We start from the raw sequence: 17,875 nt of genomic DNA, 5'->3' as shown, positions 1-17,875 counted from the left end.
CAGATTGCATGCAGGCGCTGGGCGCCCGTGCACCAATGAAAGCGGTTCGTCGTGTGATTGAGGTCTTCCGGCGCCCTCGGCGCTGACGGCTACGCGCAGTATCAGCAACAGCGTAACCCCGCACCCGCTGCCTTGTAAGCAGGGCAAACACGATCCGGAGCGACGAGTCGCCTGCTCCGAGCACGCGGTGACAGGCTCAAGATGCGGCAGACTTTGGCGGATGGTTGCACATGTTCAAGGTGAGAACAGGCGGTCTGCATGGAGATACGTGGGTGGTTGTTGACGTGGGCAGATCTGGGTGCGCGGTGTTGTTCGGCGCTCCAGCTTATGAGCAGGCTGTAGGGAGGTGGGATCCGTTGCAGATTCAATTAGGCAATTGACGCATGTTGCTAGGATGGCTGTCTTAGCTGCTGGATTCGTGCAGATGCCGGTCTTGATGGCGTTAGACAGCGGGGTGGAGGTCCCTGGAAGAGAACCATTTCACTGTGATATATGACTGAAAGACGAACGGCTTGCTGTGTCACTTTTACTTTTATTGCTAATACCGAACGAACACATCTGCTCTGCTCAACTAGTGCTGCCGGAACTATAAACAGCTTGGACGAGGTCTAAAAGGCGACGCCAGCCGTTAGCATGGCAGTGCTGTCTACCACCGCTTCAAGTCACGAAGTCACCGTCACTCGCAATGACCCGAGAGACGCTCCTACTGCGCAGGTCATCTATCAGACCATCGTCAGACCAAGTACCACGTACGTAGCCACCGTCACACTTGGCTCCCCTTCGCAGTCAACGGACACCACTGGCTATGTTGGCCCGACACCGAGCTCTAGTGGAGTAAGCCAGGAAGCTTTGGGTGGCATCATTGGGGGTGTGGTTGGGGCGGTGATTGTTCTCCTGGTTGTATGGGTATGCTGTGGCCGGGTGCGAATGCCGAGGTCTTCTTCACATGGAAGCTCCTCCACTAGGACTACCTCAAGCGGCTCTTATCAAAGCGGTTCCAGCAGTGGGTCGGACTCTGGCAGCGAGATGGAAGAGCGCTGGGTTGGAGGGCCGCCTGGACCACGACCACCACCGGGGCCGGGAGGGCCTCCACCTGGATGGCGGGGTCCGCCGCCCGGTATGGGTCCACCTCCAGGGGCCTTCCCGATGGGAATGCCGATGGGTAGAGCGAGAGGACCGCCGCCACCGCCAATGGGGCGAGGAGGCCCTGTTCCGATGGGTCGCGCCGGCCCGCCGCCTCCCCCACACTAATAACAGCAGCTGGGAGCTTTCGAGACGAGCTGACTTAGTTAATCTTTTGCAATTGAACATGGAGGTCGTCGCAGAGGCGGGGGCCGGCCGGTGGTGTACAGTCTGAACCAAGCATATACAGGGGATCGGGACTGTGGATTGACCCGCGGCCCTATGCAAGTGACTATGACACGATGTTCTCTGAAGCCTTGACGCAAATCAGAGCGGCGAATGCGGCGATGCTGCCAAGGATCACCATCTGCAGACCCTCCCACGCACTTTGCTTGATTCGATTGCATCGCTGCGAGTGGTAGTGCCACGCATGACTCCATGTTCGGTCTTCCACCTCCTCTTGGAGAAGATAGTGTTTCGTGAAGCCAAATATGAACAGAGCAAGGATACAGACCCCGAAGCTCCACTTCAGCCCAGCTGCAACTTCGGCAACGAAGAAGTAGGGGAAAAGCGGCAAGAGGCCGCCTAGAAGGTAGCCCAAAGACACCGAGAATCCGTTTAAAACTGGCGAGCATGGCTGTTCGGCAACTTCCCGCACTTGGCTGCTCTTTGAGGCTTCGTCTCGAGCCAGTATAGCACGACCAACAGCCGGCTGGGAGTCCACATGTGCTCGCACGGCATCAAGTAGATGAGGAGGCAATCGTAGAGGACCAAGGTAATCTTCCACCGTCGTATACTTGTCTTGTGCCGCTGCCTTCTCCGGGTCCAGGCAGACATCGTGCTGCGGTAATGTAGGTTCACCCCCAGCAGTGGCAGCCGCTGCGGCGATGTCTCCTCTTGCAGAGAGGTACCCTCCGATCCCCATGCTGATGCTACCCGCCGCGATCTCTGCCATCCCAGCAAGAATTACTGTGTCGGTTTGACCTAAAGATGAGAGCCCGGCGGTGAGGGCGAAGGGAACCGTCAGGCCATCTGCGAATCCCAACGTGAAGTCTGCCAAGAAGCGCGACAGGGTGGGGAGCTGTATCTGCTGAATCCGTGCAGCAGTCGACATGGTGGCTTCATCGTCATCGTAGGATGAACTGCTGTCTGACGCTGTGGTCGCTGGTGTTGATGGGGTTGCTGGAACAGATTCATAGGCTGGCTCTTGTTGAGCAAGTCTTTGCAACAACCCGTTCATTGCCATGGCTGCAGAGGAATGCGAGCTCAGCGAGAATGGAAGTGTAGCTCGGAGGAGATTCGCCCCAGAACCCTGATTGTCGTATTCAATCGAGTCAGACCTAGACTAGTAGTGTCCCAAGCTGCCGGCTCAAAGCTGCCGACCTCGTGCACGAAATACGCCGTCGAGTTCCGATTGGAATTCCGAGTTCGAGATTATGAGGCTATGAATCGGGCGGGTAAAGCTGTTCACGGTAACGTGCGTCGATCACAACACCTCATTGGGCTCAGGAAGCTGGCAGCAGCGTCTTATTTATTGGGCCAGATAGCCGGAGACACTACGGCTTGCATGATGGACCTCACGATGCGGGCAACGTAGACTGTGATCTAAGTGCGGTGTTGTGAACGCGTACTCCATGGGCCACTACCCTTGACGACCTTCCCTCAGCCAATGGTGATTGCCGCAATTAGCAGGTGCCCAGCCTCTAGGCGGACCCTGAGGGCACTTTGAAGTGCGTTAAGCTATTAAAATTGGGGACCAGGCGAGACCAGTCGTCACCAATCGCGTACCCAGATAACTAAGCCTCGCCCCCTGAGTGCTGGCTGGGATGTCGGCGCCGGGCCCGGGGCTAGGCGCACACGCGGCTTGCGGATACAAGCGTGGGCGCCTCTTATGCTTGTTATGGGCTGTAAATCAGCACATGTTGGTTCGCCAGAATCCCCAAGGGTGGCCCCCGCAAGTCTTGTCGACCAGCGGTGGGGATCGAAACGGTCCACCTCTCGAGTCTGCCGGCTGTTCGTGCCAATGCTTGGCGTCCAATGCAACACGTGCAGCTCTGTCGTCGACTGACCTTCCCCTCTGGTCCAAGAATCATACCCCCGATGGCCTCCAGAGGCTTCGAAAGGATGCCACCACTCTTGACCGACAGCACCGACTGCGCGTGAACTCATCTCCGGCTCGGTCTGCGGCTGAGAATCCTACGTTAGCGCACATAGAGTTTTCCGTCCAAACGCATCGAAGGATACCAGCATGCTTGTGGTGTGTGTACGGCAAGACTGCTCTGGGGAAACAGCCTGGATGGTACGTTGAAAAATGGTGCTGGTTGGATAGGTTGACTGTAGACGACCATACTTTGATTGAACTCTCCCAAGGGCCACGTGTGTTTGGAGAGACAGAGTGCCTTCGCATACTGAACAGAACAAGCTCATTCAAGCTTTCTCGGTTCGTATAATAGTGCAGACTAAGAGCGGAGTGTGGAGCCAGCCCATTTCATTCCGCACATTCTGATCATAGAGGCCAACTGCATCGGAGGTTGAACTTAGGATGTGGGTGGGGAGAGGCTGCCCTGCAGGGTGCTAAATGGCCGTGTTACCGGTTGATCCGTGTTGCTTGTTTAGGGAAACCAGCACTGTTCCAGTTAGTGATTCCCAGAGCAGTGGAACGGGGGGTGGAACGGATACATCTGGAGTCTGCACGATGACCACCGTATACCGGAGCCGTACCATGACCTGCATATAATGCCTCTTTCTCGCACCTCTTCAAGCCCCGTGGTCTTTCCCCGAATCAGTACGGTGAAGTCAGGTCCCCTCGCTTGTGCCTTGCATCTGGTCTCGCAGTCATGATGCACTCCGCCTTGCTGTCTCTTTCCCTTCTAGTGGCTGGTGCTGCGGCACAGGCTGAGAATCTCTACACCTCGACAGCCACTGCTGACGTCGAGGCGGCACGCGCGACTGCCAAAACCTCCAGCCCTACGAGTAACGTCAAGGGCAAGGCTTTCGACAGGTTCGTCGTCATCTGGCTGGAGAACACCGACTATGACCTGGCTGCTGGCGATGGTAAGTGTCGCATATCTCCGTTACCCTCCCAGTACCGAATTGACTTGGCGTAGCAAACCTCTCATGGCTCGCAAAGAAGGGTATTACTCTGAACGGGTACCATGCCGTCACCCATCCCAGTGAGCCGAACTACATCGCTGCCATTGGCGGTGACTACTTTGGCATGCAGAACGACAACTTCAACCAGGTTGACGCCAATGTTTCCACCGTCATTGACCTCCTAGAGGACAAGGGGATCACCTGGGGCGAATACCAGGAGGATATGCCCTACACTGGGTTTGAGGGAAAGGCGTATGTCAACCAGAAGACTGGCGCAAATGACTACGTCCGGAAACATAACCCCGGAGTCATCTACAACTCAGCCGCAGCCAAGACTGACCGCTTGGCTCTGATGAAGAACTTGACCCAGTTCTACGTTGACCTGGAGAACGACGCTCTCCCTCAGTGGATGTTCATCACCCCCAACATGACCAGCGACGGTCACGATACAGATGTCAGTGTCGCAGGAACCTGGACACGCACGTTTTTGGAGCCTCTGTTGGAGGACAAGCGCTTTATGAAGAACACGCTCGTCCTGGTCACATTTGATGAGAATGAGACGTACAGTATCCAGAACCGCATTCTCGGCATCCTGCTGGGTGATGCCGTACCATCTAAGCTTGTTGGTACCACTGACGACCACTACTACAACCACTACAGTGAAATCTCCACTGTTTCTGCCAACTGGGACCTGCACACACTGGGCCGCTTCGATGTTGGTGCCAATGTCTTCAAGCTCGTTGCGGACAAGACCGGCGACGTCGTTCGGGAGTGGGACGGCAAGGTTGCGCTGGACAACATGTACTTCAACACGTCGTATGCCGGCTACTTCAATACCAATGGTGGTAACCAGCGCTACCCTGGACCTAACTTGGGCAGCTGCACCAAGTCTCATAAGCGGACGGTACTGCCCAGTATCAAGAAAGCTTGGAGCGGCAACCCAGCGCCTGTCTATTATGGCCTCGGTGTGGCCATCCCTGATGGCCTCAACCCTCCCACTGGATATGCGCCTGTTCTATAATAGCACATAGTCTACATATTAATCCTAATTAAACTTCGATGAGTGTCCACGTTGGACGGCTCATGGAGCTTGCCTGTCCATCCTCGTCTATCACCCGTAGGGTTTGCTGAGTGAAGTGCGCCAAGAGCCTCAATGAACTAGATTGATTGACTTTGATTTCCGCTCAAGGGAACACGCGCCAGGTATACAGTGCCTATTCTTGAAATAACCTATAATATGCATCACGGAAGAAAACCATGGGATAAAAGCGATCTGGTGCATAGACTTAAGCCGCTTCGTGTCTTGCCCGCTAGATGGGAATGAACTTAGTCTCCATCGCCCTCGCACTTTCCTTGGTGGCAAACTTCCTTGAGGGCAAGATACGCCATCAAATTAGCAAAATCAGTGTGAATTGAGGGGTGGCAGTTGGTCAGAGTTACTCCCGACAGGCCTGCCGGGAATAGTGGGCCATAAGCCGGCGTTGGGACAGATGTGGGGCCGTGCTGCCAGCTGCAGGTGCCACCGTGCCATTCAATCTCATGGCAGCACTTCTCTTGGACAGCCAGCAGGCAGGTATTACCATCGTCTTAGACGAACTTGATTGCTCCTGTCGCCTGCGGTTGAAGGCACTTCACCATCAAGAGACTAGATCAAATTGTGAAATGCGAAGCCGCTCGCCTTCCTCATACTGGAGGTCAAAATGCGCAGCAGACCTCTTCCAGCGATCACGTATGTAACAACTGAGTACCAGGACGCATATTGTGTGAAGCCTGAGGTATATGTGCCAACTCCCGCATTGTGGCTGCATTTATTGGCGAGGTCTAGACGCATGGCCGTTTCTGTGGCTGAAAACAGTGACCTATGATGAAATTTTCGCAGGCTTGCTACTAGTTACCCGTCAAACTACCAAGATTTTCAAAGATATTTCAGTCGTGGCGATCGATGAAGTGTTGAGTTCGTGATGCGGAACTACTAGCATGCGTCTCACATAGACCGAGATTCTCGAACCGCGTACTGGGCCAAGCCGGCATCTTTGTCCCGGAGGAGTGTTGTCACAAAGAAGAACTTCTTTGATTAGTTTAGGAATTTGCTTTTCTTTGGTGGCGTAGTCTTTCACACTGGTCTTTTCCAAGTTAGGCTGCTCAGCGACAAGAAAGGCATAGCCTCGAAGTACAGGGCTGAGCGCCTCTCGGAATTTTGTGCTCGATCTTTTGCGCCTGATGGTTTTCATAGGCTATGAGCATCAATCTGGGATCTGCGGCCGCACCCCTTGGCGGAGCTGTGAGCCATACAAGCTAGTGTTTGTCTCGCCTTACGAGAAATACTGCTTTGTCTCCAGTGGAGTGGTTCGGCTATCTGCCGTAGGGCTCCTGCAATGTCGATCACCCGACAGGCCAAGACAAAGACTGCAGCTGCCTTCCGTGGGGTATTATTTCTAACGTTCCATGATATGGTTCAATTATTCTTTGCTACAGGCGAGTAATTCATCACCGTCCATGGCATCCAGAGCGACGACCATGTTGAGGACTGGACTGGACTATACCGGAGCTTACCTTCGGTCATCTGCCAAATCTATGCTGTATGGTATTCTGAAACAAAATACAAGAAACAAGTGGCAAGCCAAGGATTTGGTAGCCTGATCCTTGCAGAGACATAGATCTTGTAAATATCGCACAAGGTTCGAGAAGTTACCATTATACTATGAACGCATTCACTGGTATCTATCTATCGTGCTATGCTGCCCAGTTCGCATTATAGTGATTCTATGAACTTGCTGGTGACCGTGGCACCCCAAATCTGCTACTGTGATCGCGCAGCCTGCGTAGGAGTCGCCTTTCGTCGTTCGCTATCAATCGTGAGATCTCGGTTATTTCAATGCAGTGATTTCGTCCCGGCGGCTTACAAGGTTTCTCTGCTGCCACAGCTTCTTCCCGGACGTTGATCTCCCCAGTGTACACCTCGGTAGCAACGGTAGCATCCGGAGAGGAACTAGTGTAGTTCATCTGCATACCACAGACTTTGATTGTGAATGTACCCACCAGACCGACAGAAAGATTGGGGAAAACAGCATATCCTGTAGGCTGAGAGCTGCCGGACTGGTTGTCGTTGAGAGGATGTAGAGATCTTGCCAAGTCGCCCGCTAAGGCGGTGTTAACGTTGCCGAAAGCATCAACGAGCATAACTTGTATCCAATCATATACCTCCACATCGGCGTTGACCACAAGTGGAGGGTAAATGATTTGCCCAACCCGAACCTGCTGGGGTAGGTTAACGTGGATTTGCATGGGGCCGCCGGGATGCTGCTCGGATATGTCGTCCGCGGTTCCGTCACCGACATAAAACGCCAGGCTATGACTTTTGCTTCTATGGATAGATCCTGTCAAAATCCTGGCTGCTGCTTGTTCCATTTTATACTGCATCCTGACATGTTACAAATTGGACTTGAGGCTCTGTTGGAAAACCGATATCGCAAAAAGACTGCCAAGAAAAGAAAAAGTCGCTGAAAGCGGACGAACAAGCCAATGGCGCTGTTGGTAGCAGGTTAGCAAGCAAAACATACTGTATTTATATGACGAGGAGGCACCCAAATCTAGTGGGATGACTTACGGATATTGTTGAACGATATGCGATAGACAAAAGCAGACGCCGCACCCCAGCTGTCGGACTCTAATAAGCCCTGAATGCTGTCCCGACACTCCGCTGCACACCCAATTCTGTGCGGAGGATCCAACCATTTAAAAGGACAATGAAGCGAAGTAGTGATGCTTTTTCATGCTTCTTTGACATCCCTGGCAGTCACAGAGTGCGCAGCAATGCTTGGACCCCTAAAAACTAAGTATCGTATGTGGCTTGGGGATGTATCCGCTAGGGGACCACACCTCTGCTTGATCAGTAATCACGAAACTTCTTTAGCCTTGTGGCGTTCTATTTGTGAGTCTATTCCAGGCGTCGAGGTGTATGTTGGCCAGATAAGCGAGGCTGCAATGGCGATAGATACGTAGATATGCTATGCTGTACGACATCGATCGTCGGTCACAATGAGGCTGAGTATGTTTTGAATAAGAACCTCGGCCGTCTCAAGCCAATCGCCTCACGATCGCAGTACCAGTAATTCGGGACGCAGATCACGGGGTAAAGCAGGTGCTAGGATGTATATTTGCTTTTTCTGACGAGCTTCTTCATGACACCGTTAACATCTAGACTAAGGGTCTTGGCGAAGATCGGCCGAATGACCCTCAAATAAATTATGTATCTCCGTGCTCCGTGAAATGATGATTTTGATCCAAGCTATCAACGATATGTCTCATACAGATGTGCCGTGGCAGAGATCTACAATTGACTAGTCAATGCAACAGGCTGCGGGCCGATCCCCCGAAGCACTAATGCTGGCAAACTTATCTCTCGTGTGGCCTACCACTCCGACTCTACTGGACAACGGAATGTCGGAAGCTCACCTGCTAGATCCAAGAAACCTTGATATCACGGAGGGACTCCGCCGGCCTGGTCAAGCCAACTCGTAGTCGCAAACCATCCATAGCTAGCACCAACAAACGTTCTTGCAAATCTCAATTCCTGTCTGAAGTTACTTGCTCTGCTTTAGGTCTTCTCGGAAAATGCCTAATAATGAGTACGTGACGCATTCTTGGAATTCTAATGCCGTACAGACATAAAACGTATTTAGAGCTGAGAAATACGCAATCATATGACTCTCCAGGTCTTACATATGCGGTTTTCAGCCGCACTATCCAACGTAGTGCTAACTATGCTCACCTTACACTACTGCAAGCCATTGTGATGATCCATTTTGCGCCTCAGAATTGACTACATGACGGAAGTGCTAACGTACATGTCCAGCCTATCAGCGTACCTGCGGATTACTCCCCGATGCACGTCCAAGCCACTCAGAGACAGCCCGAGAACCACTCGTTTTGTCGCCGGAAGACAAGGGACTGCGCTCGTGCTACAGATCCACTGGATGTCTCTTGGCTGCTTCTAGCTAAGGATTAGAAGTAGGTAGACGGCCACGCACTCGACAAAGTAACCTGAAGTAGTAGGTGATGCAGCAGTTTGTAGCTGATCGTGTCAGCTTTCATTCAAGCCAAGCTAGGGCTTGCCAAGTTTTCTGGACATAGACATCGACGGTAGAAGTAATTTGCCGTAACATTAAATTACACGACGCGGATGACCCACGCAGTTGCCGACCAGACGGTCCCAAGACTATACATGACCGGGTTGAAGAGATACATATTACAAATAAGTACACCACATGATTCTGACGTGGCCTGCTCGATAGGGAGGAGGGGGTATGCCACCACTGAACGCAAGAAGCTCGCAGTCGGGTGTCTGAATTGGATCCTCGCGCATGCCTTAAGATGGGATCTTCGTCCTGAGTTGGACACCGTGCCATCCCTTCATTTGTTCCCCCAAGACGGCGTTAACCATCCGTTGCTGCTTTAGCATGTTCGTGCCTCGGAATTTCTCCGAGGCAACCTCAATGCCGTACATCGACCCGCAGCCTCCAGATATATCTTGTACCATGAGCTCGGTGGGTGAGAACTCGACCGCCAACTTGTCCCATATCTCTGATTCGGCCTCGTTCAGGTAGTCGGGCTTCTCTGGGGTCGTGGATGATCCTGTCGCTGCAGGCGCTGCGGCTGCGGCTGCGGCTGCCTCAGAAGAGGTGGAATATCTTAATGACGCCGCATATGGGAGTCGTGAAACGGGTGCAGAAATCAGTGATGACCTCGAGGCGATTCGACTGGTAGCCAATGCACTGTTGGCTCTCGAGGATGGTCGGCTTAGCTGTCGAGCTGCTGTGACTGCGATGCGCCGGCACCGTTGACAGAGCATCGTGAGGGTATGGTGGGGTCTGAGCAGTAGGAGGATGTGTGAGATGGGTAAACCAAGGAGGTAGAAACAAGCTATAGGCTTCCTGCCAGTATGTGTATTGTCTTGTTGGAATTGAGGTTCACCTGATACGGGAATCTTCAAATGCAGATTCAACAAATGTACAGCCCGTAGAGCCGGTAGCCGACGTCACTAATTTGGCCGGCCCGGATTATTACCAATCCGCCGCGCTGTCCCTGGGTGTCATACTGACCAATCAGAGACGCCCCGAATTAAGCATCACCCCCGTGGAGTTACAGTACCTAGGTAACGTTAGGCATTTGGCATTGGCTGCCGAAATCTGATAAAAGTCTTTCTCACTGCACATTTGTTGCGCCTGCTGATTGAAGCTAAGATAGTTATTGCACGCCCACATAAGGTAAAACGTGTATGGCCTATCAGCTAGGTTTTAACACCAATAAACTACGCGGAGACTTGACTGGTGGTAATGCCAATGCTAGTTGGCTTGCCATTGTATCCCTGATGATAAAGTCGGCCTTCAAAATCCATCAGACTCTGTTCTTGGCGCGAGCTGTGCTGCTTTGCCTTCAGGCAATCTCTGAGCAGACACGTCTTCGCCGTCAGGATTGACTATCGCTCGCTTTGACCAAGTCGCTCTCAAAATCCAGTCCACTTTCCTGCCTTACGATTCCATACAAGCTGGTGGAGTCTAGTGTTCGGTCAGTACCGTCGACTTTCCCCTCCCCATTCGCCCATTCCTTGGCCTTACCCAGTCCCTCGAAGGCGGCCTTTCCAGCTTTCAGGCTGACGCCTTTCTTGTCAGCAATCTCAATTGCGTGCCCTACATCCTTGATCGCAAGATTCAAGTCAGACCACGGCGCCCCGCCCCGCCCAGGACAGTATACACCCGTGGTCATCCTAACTGAGTCCAAATAGGCTACAGGACCAAAGTTGAGCTCTAATAGTCTCTCGAGTGTGGCCTCTGGCAGACCCGCCTTCGATGCAAAGACATGTGCTTCGGCTACCACTTGCATCAGCGAAGCCATCATCAAGTTTCTAGACGGGATTAGCTTTTCGACCTTGATCGCAGCGAAAAGGTCCCTTACCCTGTGGTTTTCAGAAGGAGTGCTTTTTCGGGCTCCGTGCCGACAACAAGGACCTCACGGGCAATAACACCTTTCAGCAATGGCGAAAGCAAATCCAGGACATCTTGTGGTCCGGCAAATGCCGCCAGGAGCGTCCCAGAAGCGGCGGCTGGTGAAGCCCCAAAGACAGGCATCGCAGCAAACTGTGCCCCTTGCCTAGCTAATCTTGCCGAGACTACCTTTGAAGTGTCTGGGTGGACCGTAGTCGTGTCGACGACAATCTTTCCCTCAACGTCCCCCGACTCGATGATCTGCTCGACAATGGACAAAACTGCCTCGTCGGCGCTTGACTGTGAGGTCAATCACTTCAATGGGAGATCAAACAGCGAACAGGGTAGCCTACAGATAGGAAGATGACTTTGCAATCCTGCGCAAGTAGTGCAATCGACTCACAGCGCCTGGCGCCAGACTCCTCCAACGGAATACAGCGAGATGCCGTTCGGTTGAAGACCCTTAATGGCTGTGCCGAGCTCCTGGCGAGATGCGCCTGGATGTTTTTGGCCATCCCAGTGCCCATGCTTCCCAAGCCGATCCATCCTGCTATAGGGAACGAGTCCATATTCAAAGATTGTGAGGGGTTACCTTCGTCGTGGATGGCCTACATATGGAAGATTGGGATGCTCCGTGGTTTGTCGTTTATGAAACGCTGCAATGCTGGTGAGTTGGCTCCGGGTGGGGAACCCAGTAGCGCTGACTTCTAAAGTTCTGAGTCACCCGATAGCGGCGTGGAGGCCAAGTAATGTCAATACTAATACAAGTTTTCCCTTGGCTACAGTAACGTATCTTGCAACAAGTTTGTCATAATACAAGAACGACTAGTTGAGCTCCACAGAATCAGCAATCGTAAGTGATGCCTGGACAGGTCGCACAACAAGCCTTTGAAGTCTCAGTTTAATCTAGTGGAGAGATCCAAACGCCATTTTATATTTCCATATCAAAACCAATGAAGGAACCGTACGGTCGGCCCATCACTGTCCATCGCCAGCAGAAACTCTCACGATGATATCCGCCAAATGTTCCGGTTGACTCGCGAACGGACTGTGACTGGTCTCAATGCTTTCAATCTTCATGCCTGGCACACTGCTCGCGAGAGCCTTCTGGGCAAACGGCGGGAACACAGCATCCTTTTCTGTCACGATGAATGTTTTCGGAATGGTGACATCAGCAGCAATGTAGTTCACAGGCGTCTCAAAGGCGTCCTGCGAGTGTGGCTCAAAGAGGTCGTAGTATTTCTCGGATTCGGCTTCAGGGAGATCGCTGTACAATGCCTTTTCTGCTCCTCTTTGGATCGTCATCTAAAAGAAGGGGGGGTTAGTCGGTGTAATTTGAATTCATTGGAGTGTGGCGGTCCTGTATCCGCGTCACTTGCAGAGGCTTGTGGTATTATTCCACATCACATGGGAGCCCCGAAGATTTGCAATGAAGCGAGTTGACTGTAATATTTACTTACAAGGTTGTTCTGTAAAATCGTTAGTTCAGGCCAGGAATTACGAGATTGGAAAGTGTAGGGGCACCGATTTTCCGACTGACCTTGGTGTAGGGCTCAACTCCTCCCTGTCCCGGTTGCCATTGGCCTCCTAACGTCTGCAGTGTATCCGAACCACGGACAGGGATTATGACGGCAGCGATGAAGATGATATGTTTGAAGCCGCCCTGTTTGCCATCGACTGCACGCTGGCTGATTTCAAGACCTTGACTAGCGACAACCTGTGAATGGTATCAGTTGATCCGCGATTGTGTCCCGGAAAGAAGAGCATATACATACCGCCGGTACACCACCTGCAGAATGTGCGATGAGGACGATTTCTTTTCCTTGATCAATCAACGGCAGTGCAATGCCGCGAACCACCTCAACGTCTGCCTCGTATGTCATGCCGCTCGCAGCAGGACCCATCGATGCCAGGTGAGGGCAATAATACTCGTAGCCTCGAGCCTCAAGCTGGTCTTTCAGCTTATCATAGCAGGCCGGAGAGTGCCATCCACCACACACGAGAATGAAGACAGGCTTTGATGCAGACATATTGAGTAAGGTTTACGTTTGTTTGCATTCGTTGCAGTTTCCAGCGGATGTGAATTGCAACTGCAGAGGAATGCTTTGCAAGCACCTTTTTATAATCAGCTCTTTTGCAAATGACTTGGATGCAACGTTGGAAATTCGACTCCGTTTTGATCCGGTGCTGCGCTTGTGGCTGAGCGGCTCTGTATATAAGTGGGTTTCCCGCTCACTAGCTGATGCCATCACGCTGTCATCTCGGAGCTCGTAAAGAATTGGCCAATCAAACAAGTTCTTGGCAAGGAAGGAGACCCTCAGCGACGCTAAAAAGCTAACATAAAACTCGATTGGAGTGCTTGCTGACCACAATGAATCAGTTCTCCCGTGGCTTCCGTTGCCATTCGAATCTTTGTGTTCATTTTATGTCACGCCAGTCGTCTGCAATTACGAGCCATAGACTAGTCTTTGCTGCTGATAGGTACCAAGTGTGTGGAGGTACCCAAGATCGTAGCACTACCAACATTGCTGGCATCGTATGGGGATTTCCAAGTGCAAACATTACTGTCCCCTTACGAGTTCCATGATAATAGCCGCCAGTGACGGTTTTGAGTATGTTATCGGTTTGAGTTCTTGGAATTGAATACGTGAATGACTCATGCTCGCCCAGGAACAACGAACATCCATCAACGTCCACACTTCGGCTTCCTAGAAGATAGCCTGTGCATTAGGCGGCGAAGAGATGCCACCAGGCATATTTAGAGGAGTTGATGAGATGAAAAAAGTCCATCTTTGAAGCTGTGTGCATGTTTCCGCTAGCCTCTCCAAATCAAACATCTCGCCTAAATCTGGTGAGCGTGACTCGGTATTGACGTAAACTGATGGGAGGTCGAAAATCAAAATTAACACATACCAATAGGCATCCCCCATCCTGGCAGCATATACTCGTGCATCATAATCCTCCCTGGAGGAGGTGGGTACACCTACGCCATGATGAGCTGTTTGCCAGCCGTCTGGTCTACTTTCGCACCAAGAGACTTACCTCGAAGCTGATGGCGTCACCTGCGACAGCTGCGAATCCCGTATTCCAGATCCATTTTAGCATATCTAAAGTCCCTTCGACTCCTGCATGCATGGGAGTTGTAGTAGCTGCGTATGCCTGCTTGTCCTTGATGGTCATATCCTTCTCCCATTCCTTGGTCATGCCGATGCGCACCAGTAGGATATCGCCTCGCAGGAAAGTGATATTGCACTCTTTGGCGATCTGCAGAATATCGTCCAGCTTCACCTCGTGCAGTGTGAATGTTGAATATTTGATACCCTTTCTCTCCGCCCATGATGCATAGTCAATCAGAACGCCGCGGCCTGTAGCACGCATGGCCTATTAGCTTGATGGACTCGGTATCGTGATGGGAGCTCTGCAGAAATTGGATAGCTAGTGATAGCAGACCTGTGATACCCTCCCGTGCCCAATGATGGATACCGATCCGGTCATTAGAACGATCCAGGATCTCTTCCTTGGTGGTCCCCCCGTAGAAGACACGATCAGGGCTCCCATGTTCGCAGGGCATTGAAAAGTGACGCAGACCGTCCCACTGGCTACTCTGCTCTATCATAGCTGTTAGCAACGTGGAGATTGCATTTTTCTGGCCATAATGAGCACGCAAATGAGCACGCACGTGGGTTCATCGTGTAGATATCGTCAAAGGCCACGCCTCCGAGCACTGGCACTATTTTGAGCTCGGATGGCTGGCGATTAAAGCAAGCATATTCGAGCTTGGTCAGGTCCCAACCAAGGTTCACTCTGATGCCTGTCCTTATTTGAGTTTGAGCTGCCTCCAATACTCTTTCAGGTGTTAGTAGGACGAGTCTACCAAGACCCTCCTCATGACTGCCCGACGTCCCAATCCACACTCGTTTAGGGTCTGGGAGCTCATCCCAGCCCTTTTCCATGATAGAACAGTCTATCATTCTGGCTGGAAGTTTGTGTTGGCCTGACATAATGCAGTCGCAACGACAAGAGCATCAATATTGACGCATGAATCGCACCCAATAGCAGAGATGGGGAGCCCTGACTTCGTGGCTCTCAAGCGAAGATGCGCCGACGCATACCCGGAATCCTGTGGCGGCAATGATGTCAAGAGGATGGATGGCTCTCGGCTTGGTGGGAATTCTACCAACCAAGGGTCGTCTTGGTTCTCTGTGTGGATACCTGCAAGTTGGTAGCGATGTGTTGCATCGCGTGGTACACTGTCAGACCTAGTACGGACAAAGCAGGCAAGGTATGCGGGTCGCGCACTGTCACTGGGGGTCCGCCCCGCGCGACGTCTCCCAATGCCGGCATGCAACTATTGACAACGGCCTGGCATGGATGATCATGTCATCTGCCACTTCAGTACTGTAACATGCACGAATCGCTTGGAACCATGCCACGAGTGGTGTGTTTGCACATAGTTGCCCGCCATCTCTATTCGTGCAGAAGCTGTAGCGTAGGTATCTTCAATGTACTAAAATGTGCAATCCGTAAGTACTGACGATCATGTTCTTATCAGCAGATGGCGATCCTCTTCTGAGTCACTCTCTAGGTGCGCTTTACGTAGAATGGTTCTGTTCTTCATTCAGTGACTATGTAACATTCACTCCTTAACTTTCTTCTGTCCGTATTTGCCTGCTTTTCTGTAACTAGATTGGAGATACGCCGTGAAGGCTAGGTTAAAATTTGTAGAAACCATGCCCCAGGCAGGCAACCAGACGAGCCTTTACAACAGGCTGGTGATCGCTTTTGTTGCTCTGGGCGGCACAGTAAGTTTACAGACTATCCGTAGCCTGCAACGAAACACTCCATAACTCTGGCCCTTCCTTCGACACTCTAAGCGATATTGCAATGCCTTGCCTGGCAAGTTGGTATTGACACCTATGTGCAGACGTATGGCTATGGCGCTTCGATCATTGGCAGTACGATTGGCCAGCCTGGCTGGTATGCTTTCTTCGACCTACCAGCTACCGGCGAACCGGGATATGACACCATCACGACTCCAGCCATCGCGACGGCCAATGGCCTGTTCTCAGCAGGCGGTGCCGTTGCTTGCCTCATATTCATGTGGTCCGGTGACTACTTTGGCCGACTACGGAATATCCAATTCGCGTGTACCCTAGGTATTCTCGGGGGTGCCCTGCAAAGCGGTGCTCAGAGTCTTGCGTAAGAACTGCTCCCTTTTGCGTTGCCCTCCAAGCGAGTTGATCGCATACACGATAGCTCTGTGCTGATGATTCCACATAGTATGTTTCAGGCGGGCAGATGGATCATGGGGATGTGCGTAGGCCTGATGGCTACAGTTACACCTATGTATCTTTCTGAAATGTCCAGCCCCTTTGCCCGCGGCTGGCTTGTTGGACACCATGCGATCTTCCTCGTCTTTGGCTATATGCTGTCGTCCTGGATAGGTTTCGCTGTCTACTTTTCGGGAAACCGAGAGTTTGGCTGGCGGTTCCCATTGGCATTCCAGGTGCTGCCACCCATCGTACTCCTTGTTGGTTCTCGATGGGTCCCGCGCTCGCCGCGTTGGCTTATGTCCAAAGGTCTGACGGACGAAGCTTGGGCGGTTCTGCAGCGGCTTCGAAAGTCCCCAAGTGACCCGGAAGATCTCGTCGCCAGAGAAGAATACTACCAGATCGAGAAACAACTGCAGCTCGACGCCGAGAAGCTATGCCAATATGGCGGCAGCCCTTGGAAAGCTGTGATTAATAAGAAGAGTTACCGGAAGCGCATGGCTATAGGCTTTCTAACTCAGTGGGGTGCTGAATTCGGAGGTCCTCTGATTATCGTAAGTTAGCTCAGCGTTCGGCTAAGATCATGAGCTAATTGGCCCTCAGAACAATTATGCAGTCATTCTCTATACGAGCTTAGGCCAGACTGATTACATGCCGCTTCTATTATCTGCGATTTGGCTGACGACTGCTGGTATGATCTACAACCCGTTTGGCGCGTGGCTTCACGATAAGGTTAACTCGCGTCGAAAAATGTACATAACTGGATTCGTCGGCATTATCATCACCACCTCTGTCATGTCGGCCATGATCGCAAGCTATGCCGGCACCAGTAACAGGGCGGGAAACGCCATAGGCGTTCTGTTCATGTTCCTCTACCTATCTTTCCAGGGAACATTTTGCAATACAACCATGTATCTCTACGTTTCGGAGATATTCCCAACAGAGATCCGATCCATTGGCATGGCCTTCTCGTTGTTCGGGCAATTCGCTGGTAAGTCGGTCAAAAGGCCTCCGCATAGGCCCCCTAAACTAAGTGGTATATTGACATCTGCCAGCCACCATCATTCTTCTCCAGACAGCACCCATCGGCTTCGCAGCGGTAGGATGGAAGTACTTCCTCTTGGTTATCTGTTGGAGTATCTTCTTCATCCCGTGTATCTACTTCTTCTGGCCCGAGACAGCCAGGCTATCACTTGAGGAGATTGGCAAACAGTTTGGCGATGAGGTAGCTGTGCATATAAATGATGCAACCGACGCGGAGAAGGCAGTCCTGGACTCTAGGCCCATTCGCCCTGGCGTCGGCGAGGATACGACACCAACCACTGCTGCAAAAGAGCGATAGCAGTAATCCCCGTACCTATAATTAGACCCATGGGCTTCGAGCTAGCCTTATATGATATGAAAATG

The 17,875-nt window shown here is 52.0% G+C and overlaps 9 protein-coding genes across 9 annotated transcripts; 3 read left to right on the top strand and 6 right to left on the bottom strand.

Moving 5' to 3' along the window:
• Positions 1-633: 633 nt before the first annotated feature.
• On the top strand, positions 634-1,166 carry JN550_006884 (uncharacterized protein; the record flags this gene model as incomplete). Its single annotated transcript, XM_049318672.1, has 2 exons — positions 634-906; positions 966-1,166. 2 exons carry the CDS (start codon positions 634-636, stop codon positions 1,164-1,166), a joined length of 474 nt encoding a protein of 157 aa, XP_049171119.1.
• Positions 1,167-1,414: 248 nt separating this feature from the next.
• JN550_006883 (uncharacterized protein) lies at positions 1,415-2,236 on the bottom strand (the record flags this gene model as incomplete). The annotated part of the gene is made up of 1 exon (XM_049318671.1): positions 1,415-2,236. The coding sequence occupies one exon, from the start codon at positions 2,234-2,236 to the stop codon at positions 1,415-1,417; it is 822 nt and encodes a 273-aa protein (XP_049171118.1).
• Positions 2,237-3,959: 1,723 nt separating this feature from the next.
• On the top strand, positions 3,960-5,236 carry JN550_006882 (uncharacterized protein; the record flags this gene model as incomplete). Its single annotated transcript, XM_049318670.1, has 2 exons — positions 3,960-4,176; positions 4,230-5,236. The coding sequence occupies 2 exons, from the start codon at positions 3,960-3,962 to the stop codon at positions 5,234-5,236; spliced, it is 1,224 nt and encodes a 407-aa protein (XP_049171117.1).
• Positions 5,237-6,978: 1,742 nt separating this feature from the next.
• JN550_006881 (uncharacterized protein) lies at positions 6,979-7,635 on the bottom strand (the record flags this gene model as incomplete). The annotated part of the gene is made up of 2 exons (XM_049318669.1): positions 6,979-7,061; positions 7,119-7,635. 2 exons carry the CDS (start codon positions 7,633-7,635, stop codon positions 6,979-6,981), a joined length of 600 nt encoding a protein of 199 aa, XP_049171116.1.
• A 1,948-nt stretch (positions 7,636-9,583) lies between these two features.
• JN550_006880 (uncharacterized protein) lies at positions 9,584-10,066 on the bottom strand (the record flags this gene model as incomplete). Its single annotated transcript, XM_049318668.1, has 1 exon — positions 9,584-10,066. The coding sequence occupies one exon, from the start codon at positions 10,064-10,066 to the stop codon at positions 9,584-9,586; it is 483 nt and encodes a 160-aa protein (XP_049171115.1).
• A 617-nt stretch (positions 10,067-10,683) lies between these two features.
• On the bottom strand, positions 10,684-11,767 carry JN550_006879 (uncharacterized protein; the record flags this gene model as incomplete). Its single annotated transcript, XM_049318667.1, has 3 exons — positions 10,684-11,119; positions 11,170-11,498; positions 11,552-11,767. 3 exons carry the CDS (start codon positions 11,765-11,767, stop codon positions 10,684-10,686), a joined length of 981 nt encoding a protein of 326 aa, XP_049171114.1.
• Positions 11,768-12,176: 409 nt separating this feature from the next.
• Positions 12,177-13,228, bottom strand: JN550_006878 (uncharacterized protein; the record flags this gene model as incomplete). Its single annotated transcript, XM_049318666.1, has 4 exons — positions 12,177-12,503; positions 12,659-12,667; positions 12,739-12,915; positions 12,974-13,228. The coding sequence occupies 4 exons, from the start codon at positions 13,226-13,228 to the stop codon at positions 12,177-12,179; spliced, it is 768 nt and encodes a 255-aa protein (XP_049171113.1).
• A 678-nt stretch (positions 13,229-13,906) lies between these two features.
• JN550_006877 (uncharacterized protein) lies at positions 13,907-15,151 on the bottom strand (the record flags this gene model as incomplete). The annotated part of the gene is made up of 5 exons (XM_049318665.1): positions 13,907-14,040; positions 14,112-14,181; positions 14,241-14,563; positions 14,649-14,807; positions 14,878-15,151. The coding sequence occupies 5 exons, from the start codon at positions 15,149-15,151 to the stop codon at positions 13,907-13,909; spliced, it is 960 nt and encodes a 319-aa protein (XP_049171112.1).
• Positions 15,152-15,928: 777 nt separating this feature from the next.
• Positions 15,929-17,810, top strand: JN550_006876 (uncharacterized protein; the record flags this gene model as incomplete). The annotated part of the gene is made up of 6 exons (XM_049318664.1): positions 15,929-16,000; positions 16,123-16,397; positions 16,479-16,511; positions 16,566-17,022; positions 17,072-17,459; positions 17,524-17,810. 6 exons carry the CDS (start codon positions 15,929-15,931, stop codon positions 17,808-17,810), a joined length of 1,512 nt encoding a protein of 503 aa, XP_049171111.1.
• Positions 17,811-17,875: the final 65 nt, after the last annotated feature.

The sequence above is a fragment of the Neoarthrinium moseri genome (genome assembly GCF_022829205.1).
Source record: "Neoarthrinium moseri strain CBS 164.80 chromosome Unknown scaffold25_Wmoseri_CBS_16480, whole genome shotgun sequence".
NCBI classification, from domain to species: domain Eukaryota; kingdom Fungi; phylum Ascomycota; class Sordariomycetes; order Amphisphaeriales; family Apiosporaceae; genus Neoarthrinium; species Neoarthrinium moseri.
This window is presented reverse-complemented; position numbering and strand designations above follow the sequence as displayed.